The 21,688-nt window shown below is 53.3% G+C and overlaps 1 protein-coding gene across 11 annotated transcripts in view; it reads left to right on the top strand.

Annotated features, from left to right (window-relative positions):
• LOC105486911 (dedicator of cytokinesis 6) overlaps positions 1-21,688 on the top strand; it is a 62,798-nt gene that overhangs the window by 36,011 nt on the left and 5,099 nt on the right. For all 11 annotated transcript variants that reach the window (XM_071086584.1, XM_071086580.1, XM_071086582.1 and 8 more), the window contains 16 exons: positions 757-897; positions 5,867-5,980; positions 6,068-6,238; positions 6,725-6,864; positions 6,953-7,122; positions 7,814-7,974; positions 8,109-8,291; positions 9,202-9,328; positions 9,657-9,741; positions 10,162-10,258; positions 10,389-10,523; positions 12,191-12,343; positions 13,369-13,527; positions 13,644-13,744; positions 15,894-16,086; positions 16,168-16,311. In XM_071086584.1, the coding sequence (XP_070942685.1) occupies positions 757-897; positions 5,867-5,980; positions 6,068-6,238; positions 6,725-6,864; positions 6,953-7,122; positions 7,814-7,974; positions 8,109-8,291; positions 9,202-9,328; positions 9,657-9,741; positions 10,162-10,258; positions 10,389-10,523; positions 12,191-12,343; positions 13,369-13,527; positions 13,644-13,744; positions 15,894-16,086; positions 16,168-16,311 (2,274 nt within the window). The remainder of the gene's footprint in view (positions 1-756; positions 898-5,866; positions 5,981-6,067; positions 6,239-6,724; positions 6,865-6,952; positions 7,123-7,813; positions 7,975-8,108; positions 8,292-9,201; positions 9,329-9,656; positions 9,742-10,161; positions 10,259-10,388; positions 10,524-12,190; positions 12,344-13,368; positions 13,528-13,643; positions 13,745-15,893; positions 16,087-16,167; positions 16,312-21,688) is intronic.

Genomic DNA, 21,688 nt, shown 5'->3' with positions numbered 1-21,688 from the left:
GGTGGATCACCTGAGGTCAGGAGTTTGAGACCAACCTGGCCAATATGGTGAAACCCCATCTCTACTAAAAATACAAAAGTTAGCCGGGCGTAGTAGCATGTGTCTGTAATCCCAGCTACATGGGAGACAGAGGCAGGAGAATCACTTGAACCCAGTAGGCAGAGGTTGCAGTGATCAAGATCATGCCCACTGCACACCAGCCTGGGCGACAGAGCAAGACTCCATCTCAAAAAAAAAAAAAAGAGGGAAAGCTGTCTGATCAAGGTAGAGACATCCCTAAAACTCTTCAATAGGTTCTTTGAAGCCCCCTTCCCAGGGCCTGCTGGCCCCATCCCCTCTGGACCTCCAGTAAAGCTCCCTTCAAATCCAGTGCCTCAAGCCCCACCCTTTGTCCCACCTCTGGACTTTGCCCTGGGGAGACCTGCATAAGCCCCTCCCACACCCTCTCAGCCTTCCCGTTCTCTACACTCGGCCTGGGATGCTCACAGGATCCGCCCATGGCTTTCTCAAGCCCCACCCATAGGTCACAAACCCCATCTACATCCCTCAGGCCCCAACTTCTACCTGCAGCTACAGGGCTCAAACCTACCTTCAGCCCACCTCCCTTGCTACTAAAGCCCCACCCCTTCTGTCAAGCCTCCTCCACCCACAGCCTTTCAAGCCCCACCTACAGCGCTTCAAGCCCCACCCACAGCCCTTCAAGCCCCACCCACAGTCCTTCAAGCCCCACCCACGGCCCTCTCACTCCACCCCCAGGTGAAGAGTATGGCACTGCACCTGCTTCTTGGCCAGCGACTAGACACACCCCGCAAGCTGCGCTTCCCTGGGCGCTTCCTGGACGACATCACTGCCCTGGTGGGCTCTGTGGGCCTGGAGGTCATCACCCGTGTCCACAAGGTGGGAGATGCAGGGTCTCAATGTGGGAAGAAACCTGAGGGAGGACATAGAGCCAGTCAGGTGGGGGTGCCAACCCTGCCCAGTGCTTCCTGGCTGTAAGACCAGGAATCTGCTTTGCTGGGTGGATCTGTTCATTCATTGTCTGTTTCTTGAGTGCCTCTGGTGTGCACAGCGAGCCAGCCAGGTGGGGGCGCCAATCCTGCCCAGTGCCTCCTGCCTGTAAGACTGGGAATCCCCTTTGCTGGGTGGATCCATTCATTCATTGTTTCTTGAGTGCCTCTGGTGTGCACAGCCCTGTGCTGGGTGTAGCAACATAACAAGAAACAAAACAGACCCAAATCCTTACCCTCACTTTTAAGGGGAGACTTGAAGAAAGTGAGAGATCATTCCATGCAACGTCTGGGGAAGGAACATTCCAGGCAGGGAGAATAGCAGGTGCAAAGGCCCTGGGGCAAGACCATGCTTGGGCTACCAGGAGAGCAGTAAGGATGGCTAGATTGTAGTGAATGAGGAAGGAAATGAGGGTTGATGAGAGCAGGGAAGTGACAGGGCAGATCCATTAGCCCTTAGCACAGTCAGAGTATACAGCAACTGCTCAATAAATGGATGTTGATGTTCAGAGACCCTGACAGTGGACTTGTTCAGGCGCTGGATTACCAATTCCAGTGCCCTCGGGGGCTAGGCAGGTAATACTAATCATAAGAGTAATAATATTGAGCATTTATTGAGCACTTACTGTGTATCTAAGCACTTTATATGGATATCTTTTGTTTGTTTGTTTGTTTGTTTTGAGACGGAGTTTCGCTTTTGTTGCCCAGGCTGGAGTGCAGTGGCGCGATCTTGGCTCACTGCAACCTCCGCCTCCCAGGTTCAAGCAATTCTCCTGCCTCAGCCTCCCAAGTAGCTGGGATTACAGGCATGTGCCACCACACCTGGCTAGTTTTGTATTTTTAGTAGAGACAGGGTTTCTCCATGTTGGCCTGGCTGGTCTGGAACTCCTAACCTTGGGTGATCCGCCCGCCTCGGCCTCCCAAAGTGCTGGGATTACAGGCTTGAACCACCGCGCCTGGCCTTGGATCGTATCATTAAATTTTCACAACAACCCATGAAGTTAGTATTATTGTTATCTCCATTTTACTGATGGGGAAACTGAGGCATCAAATGAATGAGTAGCTTAACCTTGTACCACATGACTGAGAAGGGGCAGAATGAGGTTTTTGAATCTGAGCCACCAGCTCCTGACCCCTTACTGTCAATACCAGTTTCAGCTAGGAAAGTGGCGCTTATGGTAGAGCAGAGGGCAGATGTCCCACCTAACAGGGGTGACCATCACTCAATCCAGCCAACAGAAACCCTGCAGAAATGTGGCTCAGCTATGGCCAGATGGGCTGTTTTTTTTGTTTGTGGTTTTTTTTTTTTTTTTTTTTTTGAGATGGAGTCTTGCTCAGTCGCCCAGGCTGGAGTGCAGTGGTACAATCTCGGCTCACTGCAAGCGCCGCCTCCTGGGTTCATGCCATTCTCCTGCCTCAGCCTCCCAAGTAGCTGGGACTACAGGCGCCCGCCACCACGCCTGGCTAGTTTTTTGCATTTTTAGTAGAGATGGGGTTTTACCGTGTTAGCCAGGATGGTCTCGATCTCCTGACCTCATGATCTGCCTGCCTCAGCCTCCCAAAGTGCTGGGATTACAGGCGTGAGACACTGCGCCCGGCCGGCTGTTTTTGTTTGGAGATAGGGTCTTGCTCTGTTGCCCAGGCTGGAGTGCAGTGGTGTGATCATAGTTCACTGTAGCCTCGACCTCCTGGGCTCAAGGGATCCTCCCTCCTCAGCCTCCCAAGTAGCTGTGACCAGAGGCACAAGCCACCATAATTGGTTATTTATTTATTTATTTTTTAAGTAGAGTCAGGGTCTCACTATGTTGCCCAGACTGGTCTCCAACTCCTGAGATCAAGGGCTCCTCCCACCTTGGCTTCCCAAAGTGCCGGAATTACAAGCATGAGCCTCCATGCCTGGCCAGATTGTCTGGGAGTTTTTTGTGTGTGGTTTTGTTTTTGTTTTTATATTTGTTTTTGTTTGAGACACAGTCTTGCTCTATTGTCTAGACTAGAGTGTGGTGGCATGATATGAGGTTCACTGCAGCCTCAAACTCCTGGGCTGAAGCAATCCTCCCACCTCAGCCTCCAGAGTAGCTGAGGCTACAGGTGCATGCTACCATAACCACCTAATTTTTTTTTTTTTTGTAGAGATGGGGTCTTGCTATGTTACCCATGCCAGGAGATGACCTGGTTTCTAAGGAGAAATGGGACCTCTGGATTTGATGAGAACTTTCCAGATTTTTGAAATGGCATTCTGGCCCAGGCCAACCCTTGCACAATCGCATATGACCTCCAAGCTGGTCTCAGAGGTTCTGGCCTTGTCTCACTGGAGCCTTCCCAAAGACTGACATTCCCAGGGGCTGATCCAGATGGTGAGGAAACTACCCCAAGAAAGAGATCCAGAGAAGACAATGCCCGTGATGATCCACTTTTTTTTTTGAGATGGAAGTCTTGCTCTGTCCCCCAGGCTGGAGCGCAATGGCATGATCTTGGCTCACTGCAACCTCTGCCTCCCGGGTTCAAGCAATTCTCCTGCCTCAGCCTCTTGAGTAGCTGGGACTACAGGGATGTGCCACCATGCCCGGCTAATTTTTTTGTTTTTGTTTTTTTTTGAGACAGAGTCTTGTTTTGTTGCCCAGGCTGGAGTACAGTGGCACAATCTCTGCTCATTGCAACCTCCGCCTCCTGGGTTCAAGCGATTCTCCTGGCTCAGCCTCCCGAGTAGCTGGGACTACAGGTGCATGCCACCATGCCCAGCTAATTTTTTGTATTTTTAGTAGAGATGGGGTTTCACCATATTGGCCAGGCTGGTCTCAAACTCCTGACCCTGTGATCCGCCCTCCTCGGCCTCCTAAAGTGCTAGGATTACAGGCATAAGCCACCATGCCTGGCTGGGTTGCAGGGATTTGACGGCCGCTGAGGCTAACTTGTGAGGTCTCAGAGTGGCTCAAGAGAGTACGAGGGCAGAACAAGTACCAGCTGAGCCTTGGGCCCACATCAGCCACCTCAGTGTTCCCCAGGCTTGCCAGGCACATCCTGCCTCAGGGCCTTTGCACTGACTGTTCCCTTTACCCAGGATGCCATTCTCCCCATGGCTCTTTGTTATCCTTCAGTATCTCTGAAAATGTCACCCCAGTCTGTTAAGGTTGGTGACAAGTAATTACAGGCCGGGCATGTTGGCTCACACCGGTAATCCCAGCACTTTGGGAGGCCGAGGAGGGCAGATCACCTGAGGTCAGGAATTCGAGACCAGCCTGACCAACATGGTGAAACCCCGTCTTTACTAAAAATGCAAAAATTAGCCAGGGGTGGTGGCGCATGCCTATAATCCCAGCTACTCAGGAGGCTGAAGCAGGAGAATCGCTTGAACCCGGGAGGCAGAGGCTGCAGTGAGCCAAGATTACACCATTGCACTACAGCCTGGGCGACAGAGCAAGACTCTGTCTCAAAAAAAAAAAAAAAAGAAAATAATTATGGTTTTTGCCATTGAAAGTAATTGCAAAACTGCAGTTACTTTTGCACCAATCTAATATTGTCTTTGAAGCACATAGAACTATCTGACTATCTGAAATTCTTGTTTATTTTGTGTCTCCCTGCCCCCCCACCCCCCACACACACTGGACTGAGTTGGACACGCAGCGGGGATGGCATCTGCCTCATTCACAGGGCTTGGCACAGAGTAGATGCTCAGTAAAGCTCACATTAAATGGTGCTGAGAGGCCGGGTGTGGTATCTCACGCCTGTAATCCCAGCACTTTGGGAAGCCAAGGCAGGTGGATCACCTGAGGTCAGGAGTTCAAGACCAGCCTGACCAACATGACAAAACCCCGTCTTTACTAATACAAAAATTAGCCAGCCGTGGTGGTGGGTGTCTGTAATTCAAGCTACTGGGGAAGCTGAGGCAGAATTGGTTGAACCTGGGAGGCAGAAGTTGCAGTGAGCCGAGATCGTGCCACTGCACTCTAGCCTGGGCAACAGAGTGAGACTCCGTCTCAAAAAATAAATAAATAAATTAATTAATTAAAATAAAAATAAATGATGTTGGGAGTTGATCAGTTACGGCAGAGGCTAACTCGCTTCAACACAGTCACAAGTGATTTAAATAACCAAAGCTTATTTCTGAGCATTAAGTAGGTTATGGAGACATCACTGTGTGGGCCTGGCCCTGGCAGTTCCCCAGCACCCACCTGCTTCTGCCATGTAAGTGGCCACCTCACTTTCCCCTCAAATTCCATTGGCCAGAATTGGTCATGTGATTCCACTGCACGGGAGGCTGGGAAATGGTCTCTCCCCAGCTCTGAACTCTGGACAGAGAGGGCGAGAGGATCTTGCGGGGAGTCAGCCCATATCTGCCTTGGTGTCTTAAGGAGCATGGGAGAGGAAGGCAGCCTGAGGAGGGCAACCAGGAAGTCCCAGGGTCACCACAGCCCAGAGACAAAGGCTTTGGGGCAGTGATGCAGCTCCTAGGTGTGGCAGATGATCTTGACTCTGGTAAGAGTCAAGCCCCTGGCCGGGTGCAGTGGCTCGCGCCTGTAATCCCAGCACTTTGGGAGGCCGAGACGGGCGGATCACGAGGTCAGGAGATCGAGACCATCCTGGCTAACTTGATGAAACCCCATCTCTACTAAAAAATACAAAAAAATTAGCCGGGCGTGGTGGCAGGCGGCTGTAGTCCCAGCTACTCGGGAGGCTGAAGCAGGAGAATGGCGTGAACCTGGGAGGCGGAGCTTGCAGCGAGCCGAGATCGTGCCACTGCACTCTAGCCTGGGCAAGAGAGCAAGACTCTGTCTCAAAAAAAAAAAACCCAAGCCCCTGTGGGGGCTGAGGTTTGGGGAGGAGGTATGGCTGTGTGGGTTGACAGGCCCCTGTGTCCTCAGGATGTGGAGCTGGCCGAGCGCCTCAACGCCAGCCTGGCCTTCTTCCTCAGTGACCTTCTGTCCCTGGTGGACCGGGGCTTTGTCTTCAGCCTGGTCCGGGCCCACTACAAGCAGGTAGGAGTGGGCGTGGGCAGGGTGGACATGGCATGGATGGAAGGCGGAGCAATGTTGACATCACTGCTGGCCACCCCTCTCCTGCAGGTGGCCACGCGGCTCCAGTCGTCCCCTAATCCAGCGGCCCTGCTGACCCTGCGCATGGAATTCACTCGCATCCTATGCAGCCACGAGCACTACGTGACCCTCAACCTCCCCTGCTGCCCCCTGTCGCCCCCAGCCTCGCCCTCCCCCTCTGTGTCCTCCACCACGTCCCAGGTGGGCTGGCTTCACTTCTGCCTCCTCTCTTTGACCTACAACCTCTCACCTTCAGTCCATCTCCTATGGTTCCCTCATCTCTGTCCCTTTCACGGTGGACCACTGCCTAGGTGAATTGATCCCTTATGTTTGACTTTTGACCTCTGACCCTTCACCTCTCCTCTCATTCTCAGCAATTTCCCAGAAGGACTAACTTCTGATTTCTCTCCCCTAAATCCTAACTCCCAGCCCGGTGTTCCATGTGCTATTTCTCAGTCCTCTGACTTTTGACCCCATGCCCTATTACATCACAGATGGGTTAACGTCCGCCTCTCATTTCTGGGCTTGAAACCCATACCCGCTGTCACCTCCAGATGACTTAACCTCAGTCTCTCATCTGTGGCTATTAGCACCATGATTTCTGTCACCTCCAAGATGGCTTTAATGGTGACCTCCCACCTCTGACCCTTGACCGCTGGCATCCCCCATTTTTACCCCACTCTGCAGAGCTCCACCTTCTCCAGCCAAGCCCCGGACCCCAAGGTGACCAGCATGTTCGAACTGAGTGGACCATTCCGGCAGCAGCACTTCCTAGCTGGTCTCCTGCTGACAGAGCTGGCGCTGGCCCTTGAACCTGAGGCTGAGGGGTGAGCAGAGGTCCTGTCTAGCCCCAGGGCAGGTAGGACATTTCAGGAGCCATGTCCACCCTGTCCTGAGCACCCCATTACCCCACAGGGCATTTCTGTTGCACAAGAAGGCCATCAGTGCTGTGCACAGCCTGCTATGTGGCCATGACACTGATCCCCGCTATGCAGAGGCCACCGTGAAGGCTTGTGTGGCTGAGCTGTACCTGCCGCTGCTATCGATTGCACGGGACACCTTGCCACGGCTGCATGACTTTGCTGGTCAGTGGGCCAGGGGAGGATGGGCTCACATGACCCAGGGACTTGGTCACAGGAGGCGCAGGATAGTAAAGGTGGGAGAACACAGTCAGGGATATGAGGATAGGCATTAGGATTAGCAGAGCAGGTTAAAGTGCTAGGACAGACGAGTCAAGTTATAACATCTCTGAGCCTCAGGTTTCTCCCCTGTAATGGGGACAGTAATAACACCAACTACTTCATAAGGTTATGTGAAAATGTGCGGGGCTGTAGTACTGAGATACTGTCAGCCTACAATAGATGGGAAATATTATTGTACCATTTATTATTTTCTTTTTTTTCTTTTTTTGAGATGGAGTCTCACTCTGTCGCCCAGGCTGCAGTGCAGTGGCACGATCTCAACTCACTGCAAGCTCCGCCTCCCAGGTTCACGCCATTCTCCTGCCTCAGCCTCCCAAGTAGCTGGGATTACAGGCGTCTGCCACCACACCCAGCTAATTTTTTGTAATTTTAGTAGAGATGGGATTTTGCCACGTTGGCCAGGCTGGTCTCGAACTCCTGACCTCAGGTGATCCACCCCCCTCGGCCTCCCAAAGTGCTGGGATTACAGGTGTGAGCCACCATGCCTGGCCGTGAGGGAAGACTTCTGAAATTTGAGACAGGGACAGCACTTACCAAGGCTTTATCTTTTTCTCCCTCTGTCCTTCCCTGCCAGAGGGTCCAGGTCAGCGGTCAAGACTGGCCTCAATGCTTGACTCAGACACAGAAGGCGAAGGGGACATTGCGGGTACCATCAACCCCTCTGTGGCCATGGCCATTGCTGGTGGCCCCCTAGCCCCTGGCTCCCGGGCCAGCATCTCCCAGGGGCCGCCAACGGTGAGTAGGGAGGCTTGTCCCCATAGACATCATCCCCTTTGAATGGGAGAAGCCAGGTATCAAGATACAGATTGGCCAGGATTCATCTCACATGGAGAAAATGGAAATTGACTTTGATTCCTGTCTGGCCCCAGGCTTCTCGCGCAGGCTGTGCCCTCTCTGCTGAGTCAAGCCGGACCTTGCTGGCGTGCGTGCTGTGGGTGCTGAAAAATGCCGAGCCGGCGCTCCTGCAGCGCTGGGCCACTGACCTGACACTCCCCCAGCTGGGACGTCTCTTGGACTTGCTGTACCTCTGCCTGGCTGCCTTCGAGTACAAGGTTCGAGGGTGTCGGCAGGAGATAATGGGGGAGGCAGGCTAAAGATGTACCCAGGGACCCAGGGTGCTGCAGGCTGAGTGGGAAGGGGTGGACTGTCTTTGTGCAGAGGACTCTGTGGGACTGAGAGTAAAGGGGTGGATTGTTTCTGTGCCGAGGCAAGGAATAAAGTCAGAAATGCCTTTGTGAATAGAATTTGGAAGGTGGAGGCCAGGCACAGTGGCTCATGCCTGTAATCCCTGCACTTTGGGAGGCTGAGGCAGGTGGATCACCTGAGGTCAGGAGTTCAAGACCAGCCTGGGCAACATGGTGAAACCCTGTCTCTTCTAAAAATACAAAAAATTACCTGGGTGTGGTGGCACATGCCTGTAGTCCCAGCTACTCGGGAGGCTGAGGCAAGAGAATTGCTTGAACCTGGGAAGCAGAGGTTGCAGTAAACTGAGATCATGCCACTACACACCAGCCTGGGCAACACAGTGAGGCTCCATCTCTGGAAAAAAAAAAAGAAAGAAATTTTTTTAAAAAGGCCTGGTGCAGTGGCTCACACCTGTAATCCCAGCACTTGAGGAAGCCAAGGCAGGCAAACTGCATGAGCCCACGAGTTTGAGACCAGCCTGGGCAGCATGGTGAAACCCCATCTCTACAAAAAATACAAAACTTACCTGAGCATGGTGGCACATGCTTGTAGTCCCAGCTACAGAGGTGGCTGAGGTGGATTGCTTGAGCCCAGTAGGTGGAGGTTGCAGTGAGCACTTTTTGGTAAGTGCTAAGAATTTAGAAGAAAAAGGTAAACTGTCTTGAAGCACAGGGGCCCGGAGGTGAGAAAGAGCACAAAGAAAGGGATGGGGCCAGCCAAGGTCCCACTGAAAAGAACAGAGTCAACCTTGAACCCCAGTTCTCTGTCTCCCCGCAGGGGAAAAAGGCCTTTGAACGCATCAACAGCCTCACATTCAAAAAATCGCTGGATATGAAGGCACGTCTAGAGGAAGCCATTCTGGGCACCATCGGAGCTCGACAAGAAATGGTTCGGCGAAGTCGTGGTAAGAGGGTAACGTAGCCACATGTCCCCATCCCACCAGCTGCTCCCACCTTGTGTCAAGGGACCCCATGAAGGGGGCCATCCCTAGCTTACTTTCTGCCTCACATTTCCTGGAGAGAGGTCCACGCGTCATCACTGTACACGTGCGCCTGTGCGTCCCCATCTGTCACTCGTGTCTGCCCCTGTGCGTCCACCCGGCAGGCTTCTGCTCCACCCAGTGCCCTCACGGGTCAGCCCACCTGAATATCTTCATGCCTGTGCATTTCTCCTGATGTTCATGTGTGCCCTGTGTTTTTACACATCTGTGATCATGCGCTCATGCGTCTCAGAGAGGAGCCCATTTGGGAATCCAGAGAACGTGCGCTGGCGGAAGAGCGTCACACACTGGAAGCAAACCTCAGACCGCGTGGACAAGTAGGTGTGGGCAGGAGGGAGTTTGCTGAGTTCAGAACAGTTCAGGCCGAGGCGGGAGGATTGCTTGAGTCCAGGAGTTCAAGACCAGCCTGGGCAACATAGTGAGACCCTGTCTCTACCAAAAATTTAAAAATTAGCCAGGCATGGTGGCATGTGCCTGTGGTCCCAGCCACTCATGAGACTGAGGTGGGAGGATGACTTGAGCCTGGGAGGTTGAGGCTGCAGTGAGCTGTGATCACACCGCTGCACTCCAGCCTGGGCATCTGAGCAAGACCCTGTCTCAGAAAACAAAAACAACAACAAAAAACAACAGCTTCCAGAGAGCCAGAGCCCCCTGGGTTGCCAGGGGGAGGAGGGAGCTCAGCCATGGAGTAGGATCTTGCCCTAAGTGGGGCCCCAAGACCTCCCTTCCCCTTCCAGGACCAAGGATGAAATGGAACACGAGGCCTTGGTGGAAGGGAACCTGGCAACCGAGGCAAGCCTAGTAGTTCTGGACACACTGGAGATCATCGTGCAGGTAGGGCTTGATCCAGCATCTGCTTTGCGCTCTGAGCCCAGCTGCAGTGCCTTGTGATCCCTGGCTCCATAATCCCTCTCCTTCCCTTTCCCTATCACCACACCTGGATTTCTGACCCCCTCCCCTCCAGACGGTGATGCTTTCAGAAGCCCGGGAGAGCGTCTTAGGGGCAGTGCTGAAGGTTGTGCTGTACAGCCTGGGCAGTGCCCAGAGTGCCCTCTTCTTGCAGCATGGCCTAGCCACCCAGAGGGCCCTTGTGTCCAAGGTAAGAACCACTCAACAACCATGATTCTTAGAAAAACAGTAGAAGCTCTAGGCTGGGCACAGTGGCTCATGCCCATAATCCCAGCACTTTGGGAGGCTGAGGTGGGAGGATCACTTGAGGCCAGGAGTTTGAGACCAGCCTGGCCAACATAGAGAGGCCCGTCTCTACAAAACATTTTAAAATTAGCTAGGACTAGGCATGGTGGCTCACACCTGTAATCCCAGCACTTTGGGAGGCTGAGGCAGGTAGATGATGTGAGCCTAGGAGTTCGAGACCAGCCTGGCCAACATAGAGAGGCCCGTCTCTACAAAACATTTTTAAATTAGCTAGGACTAGGCATGGTGGCTCACACCTGTAATCCCAGCACTTTGGGAGGCTGAGGCAGGAAGATGATGTGAGCCTAGGAGTTTGAGACCAGCCTGGGCAACATGGTGAGACCCTGTTTCTACAAAAAAATTAATTGAGTGTGGTGGCATGTGTCTGTGGTCCTAGCGTCTCAGATGAGCCCGGGAGGTCAAGGCTACGTGAGCCGTGATCGTGCCACTGGACTCCAGCCTGGGCAACACAGTGAGAGCCTGTCTCAAAAAAAAAAAAAATGGGCCGGGCGCGGTGGCTCAAGCCTGTAATCCCAGCACTTTGGGAGGCCGAGATGGGCGGATCACGAGGTCAGCAGATCGAGACCATCCTGGCTAACACGGTGAAACCCCATCTCTACTAAGAAATACAAAAAATAGCCGGGCGAGGTGGCGGGCGCCTGTAGTCCCAGCTACTCGGGAGGCTGAGGCCGGAGAATGGCGTGAACCCGGGAGGCGGAGCTTGCAGTGAGCTGAGATCCGGCCACTGCACTCCAGCCTGGGCTACAGAGCGAGACTCCGTCTCAAAAAAAAAAAAAATGCTAGCCAGGCAGGGTGGTACACACCTGAGATCCCAGCTACTAGGGAGCTACTGGGGAGGCTGAGGTAGGAGGATGGCTTGAGCCTGGGAGTTGTGAGCTGTGATCGCGCCACTGCACTCCAGCCTGGGAGACAAGAGTGAAATACTGTCTCAAAAAAAAGAAACAAAAAGGCCGGGCGCGGTGGCTCAAGCCTGTAATCCCAGCACTTTGGGAGGCCGAGACGGGCGGATCACGAGGTCAGGAGATCGAGACCATCCTGGCTGACACGGTGAAACCCCGTCTCTACTAAAAAATACAAAAAAACTAGCCGGGCGAGGTGGCGGGCGCCTGTAGTCCCAGCTACTCAGGAGGCTGAGGCAGGAGAATGGCGTGAACCCGGGAGGCGGAGCTTGCAGTGAGCCAAGATCACGCCACTGCACTCCAGCCTGGGTGGCAGAGCGAGACTCTGTCTCAAAAAAAAAAAAAAAAAAAAAAAGAAACAAAAAAAAGTAGCTCATTCATTGAGCACTTACCATGTGCCCTGCAACTCCATGGAGCAGACTGCTTTGCCACAGTTTACAGTGGAAGGAAGGCAGGATCAGAGTGGCCAAGTCACTTACCCAGGGTCACACAGCACGGGGCTTAAACCCAGGTCTGACTCCGAACCCAGTGGTACTTGGCCAAAGAGGACAAAACACAAACCCCTACCCAAGCAGTCCTCATTTGGGCCAGTCCCCTTCTGAGCTAGAACCGGGAGGGGCTGGACAGTGTCTGTCTGGGTCCTTGTGGGCAGTTCCCGGAGCTGCTGTTTGAGGAGGACACGGAGCTGTGTGCTGACCTGTGCCTGAGGCTCCTACGACACTGTGGCAGCCGCATCAGCACCATCCGCACGCACGCCAGCGCCTCGCTGTACCTGCTCATGCGACAGAACTTCGAGATCGGCCACGTGAGTGGGGGCAAGGAGGCATGGTCCACACATGGCTCTGGTCAGGGTGGCCGGCGGGGTCTCAGTGCCATACAGGGAGTGAGGGAGGGGGAGGTAGTCCCTGAGCATAATGGGCAGGAGGAGGGCTCAGAACGCAATTGGGGGTCAGATGCCCTGGCTCATTCCTGTAATCCCAGCACTTTCGGAGGCTGAGGTGAGAGGATCACTTGAAGGCCGGGAGTTTGAGGCTGCAGTGGGCCGTGATTGTGCCACCGCACTCCAGCCTGAGCAAGAGTGAGACCTTGTCTCAAAAAAAAAAAAAAAAGAGGCCAGGCATGGTGGCTCATGCCTGTAATCCCAACACTTTGGGAAGCTGAGGCAGGTGGATCATTTGAGGTCAGGAGTTCGAGACCAGCCTGGCCAACATGATGAAACCCCGTCTCTACTAAAAATACAAAAATTAGCTGGATATGGTGGCAGACGCCTGTAATCCCAACTACTCGGAAGGCTGAGACATGAGAATCACTTGAACCTGGGAGGCAGAGGTTGCAGCAGTGAGCCAAGATTGCACCACTGCATTCTAGCCTACACGATACAGTGACACACTCAGTCTAAAAAAAAAAAGAAAAAAAGAAAAAACAACTGGGCATGGTGGCTCACACCTGTAATCCCAGCATTTTGGGAGGCCCAGGCAGGTGAATCACTTGAGGTCAGGAGTTCGAGACCAGCCTGGCCAACATAGTAAAACCCTGTCTCTACCAAAAATACAAAAATTAGCTGGGCATAGTGGCATATGCCTGCAGTCCCAGCTACTCAGGAGGCTGAGGCAGGAGAATCGCCTGAACTCGGGAGACGGAGGTTGCAGTGACCTGAGATCACACCACTGCACTCCAGCCTGGACAACAAAATGAGACTCCATCTCAAAAAAATTAAAAATAAAAAAAATAAATAAAGAATGCAAGGGCCATGTCGGCAGGTTGAGCAGACCCTGGTGTGGTGTCTGGGGTCTGAGACTCCTGGCTCCACTGTCCCTCCCTTCCCTGCAGAACTTTGCCCGTGTGAAGATGCAGGTCACCATGTCTCTCTCATCCCTGGTGGGGACAACACAGAACTTCAGTGAAGAGTACCTGCGACGCTCACTCAAAACCATCCTCACCTATGCTGAGGAGGACGTGGGGCTGCGGGACAGCACCTTCGCGGAGCAGGTGACACCTGCTGGGTCCCCGCGCCGCCTTCCCTTCATATAATCCCTGACCCCACCACCTTGGCTCCCTTCACTTCCTAATGCCCTCATTGGCCCCTGGATGTTCCCCGGCTCCAGGTCCAGGACCTGATGTTCAACCTGCACATGATCCTGACGGACACGGTGAAGATGAAGGAACACCAGGAGGACCCTGAGATGCTCATCGACCTCATGTACAGGTGAGGCGGGCCAGCCGGCACCTTCAGCCGCACCCACGCCCCAACAGGTGCAGGGAGAACAGGGATGAGAGTAGATGTCTGAGGAGGTGAGGAGGGAGCAGGGGAGCATACAGTCTCTAACAGAGGCAGATGAGGGGGACAAGTGAGGGGGACAGGTGGGCAGACAGGTGAGAGGGACAGGTGAGCAGAAATGAGGGCACAAGTAAGGAGAGAACAGGTGAGCAAACAGGTAAAGAGGATGCCAGAAGAATGTATTGATGAGGATGACAGATGAGAGCCAGGACAGGTGAGGGGGACAGGTGAGGGGCTCACAGGTGAAGGGAAATGAGATCCAGAGACTAGACCTGTTGAGGAGTGTAGGAGGGGTGGACGGTGATGGAGATGGGGAAAGTGGGGCATATGGGAGGGACAGGTGGATAGACAGGTGAGATGGTGCAGAAGGAAGGGGAAATAGTTCAGGTGACTCAAGTTTCCACAGGTAGAGTCAACTCATGAACTGAGGGTCAAGTGAGAAATTAAAAGGTGGGGCAGGGGGGTGAAGGGACAGACAGGTGAGGGGTTAGATAAGCGAAGAGACAGGTGAATAGAGGAAGCGGGGAGATGCCACACAGGTGAGCAGTCAAGGAGAGTAGGATGGATGGGTGAGGAGACAGGTAAGTGGGAAGACAGGAAAAGGGTTGGACAGGCAGGTGAGTAGGTGAAGAAATGGACAGGTGAGGACACAAGTGAGGGGATGGACATGTGAAGACATAGGTGACAGGATAGACAGGTGAGGGGATGGACAGGTCAGGAGGTAGAGAAGTCAGGAGGTGGACAGGCGAGGAGACAGGTGAAGGGATGGACAGGTGAGGGAGTTGACAGGTGAAGGGATGGACAGGTGAGAGGGTGGACAGGTGAGGGACAGACAGGTGAGGGGATAAACAGGTGAGAGGGTGGACAGGTGATAGGGTGGACAGGTAAGGGGATGGGCAGGTGAAGTGACGGACAGGTGAGGGGATGGATAGGTGAGTGGGTGGACATGTGAGGGGATACACAGCTAGGATAGACAGGTGAGGGGGTGGACAGGTGAGGGGATAGGCAAATGAGGAGATAGACAGGTAGGATAGACAGGTGAGGGGGTGGACAGGTGAGGGGATAGGCAAATGAGGAGATAGACAGGTAGGATAGACAGGTGAGGGGGTGGACAGGTGAGGGGATAGGCAAATGAGGAGATAGACAGGTAGGATAGACAGGTGAGGGGTGGACAGGTGAGGGGTGGACAGGTGAGAGGTGGACAGGTGAGAGGTGGACAGGTGAGAGGGTGGACAGGTGAGAGGGTAGACAGGTGAGGTGGACAGGTGAGAGGGTGGACAGGTGAGGTGGACAGGCGAGAGGGTGGACAGGTGAGAGGTGGATAGGCGAGAGGGTGGACAGGTGAGGGGTGGACAGGTGAGGCGATAGGTGAAGGGATGGAGAGGTGAGAGGGTGAACAGGTGAGGGGTGGACAGGTGAGAGGGTGGACAGGTGAGAGGGTGGACAGGTGAGAGGTGGATAGGCGAGAGGGTGGACAGGTGAAGGATGGACAGGTGAGGGATGGACATGTGAGGCGATAGACAAGTGAAGGGATGGACAGGTGAAGGATGGGCAGGTGAGAGGATGGACAGGTGAGCGGGTGGACAGGTGAGGGGAGAGACAAGTGAAGGGATGGACAGGTGAGGAGTGGACAGGTGAGGTGATAGACAACTGAAGAGATGGACAGGTGAAGGATGGGCAGGTGAGAGGATGGATAGGTGAGGGGGCGGACAGGTGAGGAGATAGACAGGTGAGGAGATAGACAGGTGAGTAGGGTACGGGTAAGGAGACTGACTGGTCAGTGGGAGACAGCAGGACAAGTAAGGAGAAAGATGACTAAAGGAATATGTAAGGTAGGCAGGGGAGGAGACAGGTGAAGACAGATGACTGGCCAGCAGGTGAGAAAACAGACGAAAGGGAGGACAGGTGAGGGATGGCCAGGTGACGGAATGAGTGAGGCGATGGGGTACAGGTGAGGAGATTGGCTGGTCCTTGGGGCAGATATGGGGGTAACCAGTGAAGGGGGTGGACAAGTGGGAGGCAGGTGGGGAGGACCAGGTGAGTCCCCTCCTCACATCCCCCCTCACCTGGACTCCAGAATTGCCCGGGGCTACCAGGGCTCGCCAGACCTGCGGCTGACCTGGCTGCAGAACATGGCCGGGAAGCACGCGGAGCTGGGCAACCATGCCGAGGCCGCCCAGTGCATGGTGCATGCAGCCGCCCTCGTGGCTGAGTACCTCGCCCTGCTTGAGGACCACCGCCACCTGCCCGTGGGCTGTGTTTCCTTCCAGGTGAGAGGCCAGGGGGCGGCAGGCGGTGGGCAGCACTTGTGCAGTGGGGACGAGGGTTTGATGCCATCTCTTCTGCCCCAGAACATCTCATCCAACGTGCTAGAGGAGTCCGCCATCTCCGACGACATCCTGTCCCCCGACGAGGAGGGCTTCTGCTCCGGGAAGCACTTCACTGAGCTGGGGCTGGTGGGGTTGCTGGAACAGGCAGCCGGCTACTTCACCATGGTGAGGCCTTGGGGACTGGGTGCAGGAGAGGGGGCTCGGGCCAGGGAGGCGCCATCACATCTGCTTCCTAGACCCTTCCAGCAGGGGATTTAGAAAGAAGGAGAACTGGCCAGGCGCGGTGGCTCACATCTGTAATCCCAGCACTTTAGGAGGCTGAGGCAGGTAGATCATGAGGCCAGGAGTCCGAGACCAGCCTGGCCAGCATGGTGAAACCCTGTCTCTACTAAAAATACAAAATTAGCCAGGCGTGGTGGCACGCAGCTGTAATCCCAGCTACTCGGGAGGCTGAGACAGGAGAATCACTTGACCCAGGGAGGCAGAGGTTGCAGTGAGCCGGGATTGCGCCATTGCACTCCAGCCTGGGCGACAGAGTGAGACTGTCTCAAAAAAAAAAAAAAAAGCAAGAAGGAGAATTGGGTTTCTCAGAGGCCCTGTAACTTGCCTATGTCTCCATGAGACCCTTGATGCAGGCTTGATATAGCAAACCTTCCATACGCTGGAGATGCTTTCAATTTTCCTTTGTTTTCTTTTTTCCTTTCTTGTTTTTTTATTTGTTTGTTTTTGACAGAGTCTTGCTCTTTTGCCCAGGCTGGTGTACAGTGGTGCGATGATAGCTCACTGCGCCTCGAACTCCTGAGCTCAAGCAATCCTCCCACCTCAGCCTCCCAAGTAGGTGGGGCTGCAGGCATGTGCCACCATGCCCGGCCAATTTTTAAATTATTATATATATTTTTTCTTTGTGATATTTTGTGAGACAAGGCCTCCATTCTGTCACACAGGCTGGAGTGCAGTGGCGTGATCATAGCTCCCTACAACCTGGGCCTCCAGGGCGGCTCAGGTGATTCTCCCACCCTGGCCTCCTGAGTAACTGGACTATAGGCACACATCACTAGACTAATTTTTTGTATTTTTTTGTAGAGATGGGGTTTTGCCATGTTTCCCAGGCTGGTCTTGAACTCCTGAGCTCAAGTGATCTGCCTGCCTCAACCTCCCAAAGTCATGGGATTACAGGTGTGTGCCACTACACCCTGCCAATTTTTAATTTTTTTATAGAGAGGGAGTCTTACTATGTTGCTCAGGCTGGTCTCAAACTTCTGGCCTCACTCAGTCCTTCCACCTAATCCCAGCACTTTGGGAGGCTGAGGCAGGAGCCTCCCGCCTGTAATCCGCCTGTAATCCCAGCACTTTGGGAGGCTGAGGCAGGAGGCTCACTTGAGGCCAGGAGTTTGAGACCAGCCTGGGCAACACGGCAAAACCCTGTCTCTACATACAAGAAACTAGCTGGGTGTGGTGGCACGTACCTGTAGTCCCAGCTACTCAGGAAGCTTGAAGCGGGAGGATCACTGGAGCCCAGGAGGTTGGAGCTGCAATGAGTTATAATTGTGCCGCTGTACTCCAATCTACGTGACAGAGTGAAACCGACATGTCTCAAAAAATAAATAAAATAAAGACAGGATATTCACATGCATCTTCAAGTTGGAGAAGCTCCAGCTTAAAGCAAATCCCAGACTGGGCGCAGTGGCTGACTCCTGTAATCCCAGCACTTTGGGAGGCCGAGGCGGGTGAATCACCTGAGGTCAGGAGTTCAAGACCAGCCTGGCCAACATGGGGAAACCCCATGTCTACTAAAAATACAAAAATTAGCCGGGCGTGGTGGCAGGCATCTGTAATCCCAGCTACTTGGGAGGCTGAGGCATGAGACTCGCTTGAACCCAGGAGGCGGAGGTTGCAGTGAGCTGAGATCATGCCACTGCACTCCAGCCTGAGGGACAGAGCAAGACTCTGTCTCCAAAAAAAAAAAAAGCAAATCCCAGGTATTTTCCCACCACTCCCACAAGTACCCGCTGTGCAACCCTTCCTGATAAAGACCCTTTTACAAAACTCGTATCCCACGTGGCCAAGTTAATGGTCATCCTTTAATGTCATTGATGTCATTTCATTGCACTCTATATTTAGATGTCCCAGATCATCTCTGATGTATCTTTTTTGGGGTTACTTGGTTTGAATCAGAATCCAATAAGGGCCCACAATGGCTGTGGCTGATCTGTATCCTAAGTCTCTTTTTCTTTTTTTTTCTTTTTTTTTTTGAGACAGGGTCTTACTCTCTCACCCAGGTTGCAGTGTGCAGCCTGGCTCACTGCAGCCTCAATGTCCTGGGCTCAGGTGATCCTCCCACCTCAGCCTCCCAAGTAGCTGGGACTATAAGTGCGCACCACCACACCCAGCTAATTTTTTTTTCTTTGTTAATTTTTTTTCTTTTTTTTTTTTTTTTTTTTTTCGTGAGACAGAGTCTCACTCTGTCGCCCAGGCTGGAGTGCAGTGGCCAGATCTCAGCTTACTGCAAGCTCCGCCTCCCGGGTTTATGCCATTCTCCTGCCTCAGCCTCCCGAGTAGCTGGGACCACAGGCGCCCGCGACCTCGCCTGGCTAGTTTTGTGTATTTTTTGTAGAGACGGGGTTTCACCGGGTTAGCCAGGATGGTCTCGATCTCCTGACCTCATGATCCGCCCGTCTCGGCCTCCCAAAGTGCTGGGATTACAGGCTTGAGCCACCGTGCCTGCCAATTTTTTTTCTTTTTTTAAAGAGATGGGGTCTTGCCTAGTTGCCCAGGCTGGGCTTGAACTCCGGGACTCATGCAACCCTCTCGCCTCGGCCTCCCAAAGTACTGGGATTACAGGCATGAGCCAGCATGCCCGGCAACTGATTTTCCACTGTTGAAAAGGGGTTTTCTTCTCTAGTTTGCTTGTTTGTATGAGGGCAGGTGGTAGCTTCTACATTTGACTTGCAGGAGCCCTGGGGCCTTTGCTCCGCGTGTTTTTCTGGTTTGTGTGGGGCTGGCTGTGTCCATGTGATGTCACTTTACCTGTTTCTCAGTTCCTCACATTTTGGGGAACTGGCATTTACATCTGAGAGCTCAGCGAGATTCAAGGTCACATTTGAAGTCAGGTGTTCCAGTGAGATTTCTTCTGTGGTGCTGGCCCTCTAGTGACACTAGTGACATTGTTTTCTTTTCTTTTTTTTTTTTTTTTGAGACAGAGTCTCGCTGTGTCGCTCAGGCTGCAGTGCAGTGGCACTATCTCGGCTCACTGCAAACTCTGCCTCCCGGGTTCACGCCATTCTCCTGCCTCAGCCTCCTGAGTAGCTGGGACTACAGGTGCCCGCCGCCACGCCTGGCTAATTTTTTGTATTTTTATTAGAGATGGGGTTTCACCGTGTTAGCCAGGATGGTCTCGATCTCCTGACCTCGTGGTCTGCCTGCCTCAGCCTCCCAAAGTGCTGGGATTACAGGCGTGAGCCACTGTGTCCGGCCAACATTGTTTTCATTATTGTCACTCTGCTGGATTCTTGGAGACAAAGTCCTCAGAGGAAGGGCCGAATGCGGTGGCTCACGCTTGTGATCCCAGCACTTTGGGAGGCCGAGGAGGGCAGATCACTTGAGGTCGGGAGTTCAAGACCAGCTTGGGCAACATGGAGAAACCCCATCTCTACAAAAAAAAAAAAAAAAAAAAAAATTAGCTGGGCATGGGCTCAGTGGCTCATGCCTGTTATCCCAGCACTTTGGGAGGCCAAGGTGGGCAGATCACGAGGTCAGGAGTTTGAGACCAGCCTGGCCAACATAGTGAAACCTCGTCTCTACTAAAAATACAAGTATTAGCCGGGCATGGTGGCGGGCACTTGTAGTCCTAGCTACTCAGGAGGCTAAGGCAGAAGAATCGCTTAAACCCAGGAGACAGAGGTTGCAGTGAGCCAACATCACGCCATTGCACTACAGCCTGGGTGACAGAGCAAGACTCTTGTCTCAAAAAAATAAAAATGAGCCAGGCATGGTAGCAGGCGCCTGTAGTTCCAGTGACTAGGTAGGATGAGGCAGGAGAATTGCTTGAACCCAGGAGGCAGAGGTTGCAGCGAGCTGAGATCATACCGCTGCACTCCAGCCTGGGCAACAAACCAAGACTCCATCTAAAAACAAAACAAAACAAAAAAACAAACACGGGTGGGGGTTAGCGGAGGGATAGCATTAGAAGAAATACTTAGTGTAGGTGACGGGCTGATGGGTGCAGCAAACCACCGTGGCACGTGTATACCTACGTAACAAAACTGCACGTTCTGCACATGTACCCTAGAACTTCATTAATGTCACTTTGCTGGATTCTTGGAGACGAAGTCCTCAGAGGAAGGGCCGAATGCGGTGGCTCACACATGTCAGAACCAGTATAATAATTTAAAAAAGATTAAAATAATAATAATAAAAAAAGATTTAAAAAACACACACACACACAAAGGCCTCAGGGGAAGAAACCAGGGGGTGGACACAGGCCTTCTGACAGTCAGCAAACCTCACAGGGTGCCTGTTTTGAGCCAGGCTTGATGCCAGCACCCGCTGGGGGTGAGGGGCATATTACCACACGCCAGGAGGCAGTTGGGCATGGAGGTCACGGGCACAGGGCCAGATGGGCTTGTGTTCGGGTCTTGGCCCTGGGGATTGCCTCCATATCTCTGAAACTCACTTTCCTCTTTGAGGAATAGGGGGAAAAAAAACTGCTTCTCCCATCAATGAGGGAACACAGATGGGTGAAGTGCAGATGTACATGGTACCTGTGCCATAGAATATTCTTTTTTTTTTTTTTTTTTTTTTTTTGAGACGGAGTCTGGCTCTGTCGCCTGGGCTGGAGTGCAGTGGCCGGATCTCAGCTCACTGCAAGCTCCGCCTCCCGGGTTCCCGCCATTCTCCTGCCTCAGCCTCCCGAGTAGCTGGGACCACAGGCGCCCGCCACCTCTCCCGGCTAGTTTTTTGTATTTTTAGTAGAGACGGGGTTTCACCGTATTAGCCAGGATGGTCTCGATCTCCTGACCTCGTGATCCGCCCGTCTCGGCCTCCCAAAGTGCTGGGATTACAGGCTTGAGCCACCGCGCCTGGCCTAGAATATTCTTGTTAAAAGTGGTGAAGGGCTGGGGGAGTGGTGGCTCACACCTGTAATCCCAGCTAATTGAGAGGCCAAGGCAGGAGGATCACTTGAGCCCATGAGTTCAAGACCAACCGGGGCAATATAGTGAGACCCTGACTCTACAAAAACTAAAATAAAATTAGCTGGGCATGGTGGCATGTGCCTGTAGTTCTAGCTATGTGGGAGGCTAGGGTGGGAGGATCTCTTGAGCCCAGGAGTTGGAGGCTGCAGTGAGCTGTGATTGTACCACTACACTCCAGCCTGGGCGATAGAGTGAGACCCTATCTCAAAAAAACAAAACAGATAAGTAGCGGTGAAGACCATGGAGCCCTCTGTGGGAGCTGAGTGGAAAGGCTCAATCCCTATCTGGGATGGGGCTGGTCAGGGCGGGCTTCCTGGAGGAGGTGATGGAGGGTGGGTAGGATGGAGCAC

Source organism: Macaca nemestrina, chromosome 20, assembly GCF_043159975.1.
Source record: "Macaca nemestrina isolate mMacNem1 chromosome 20, mMacNem.hap1, whole genome shotgun sequence".
NCBI lineage: Eukaryota > Metazoa > Chordata > Mammalia > Primates > Cercopithecidae > Macaca > Macaca nemestrina.
This window is presented reverse-complemented; position numbering and strand designations above follow the sequence as displayed.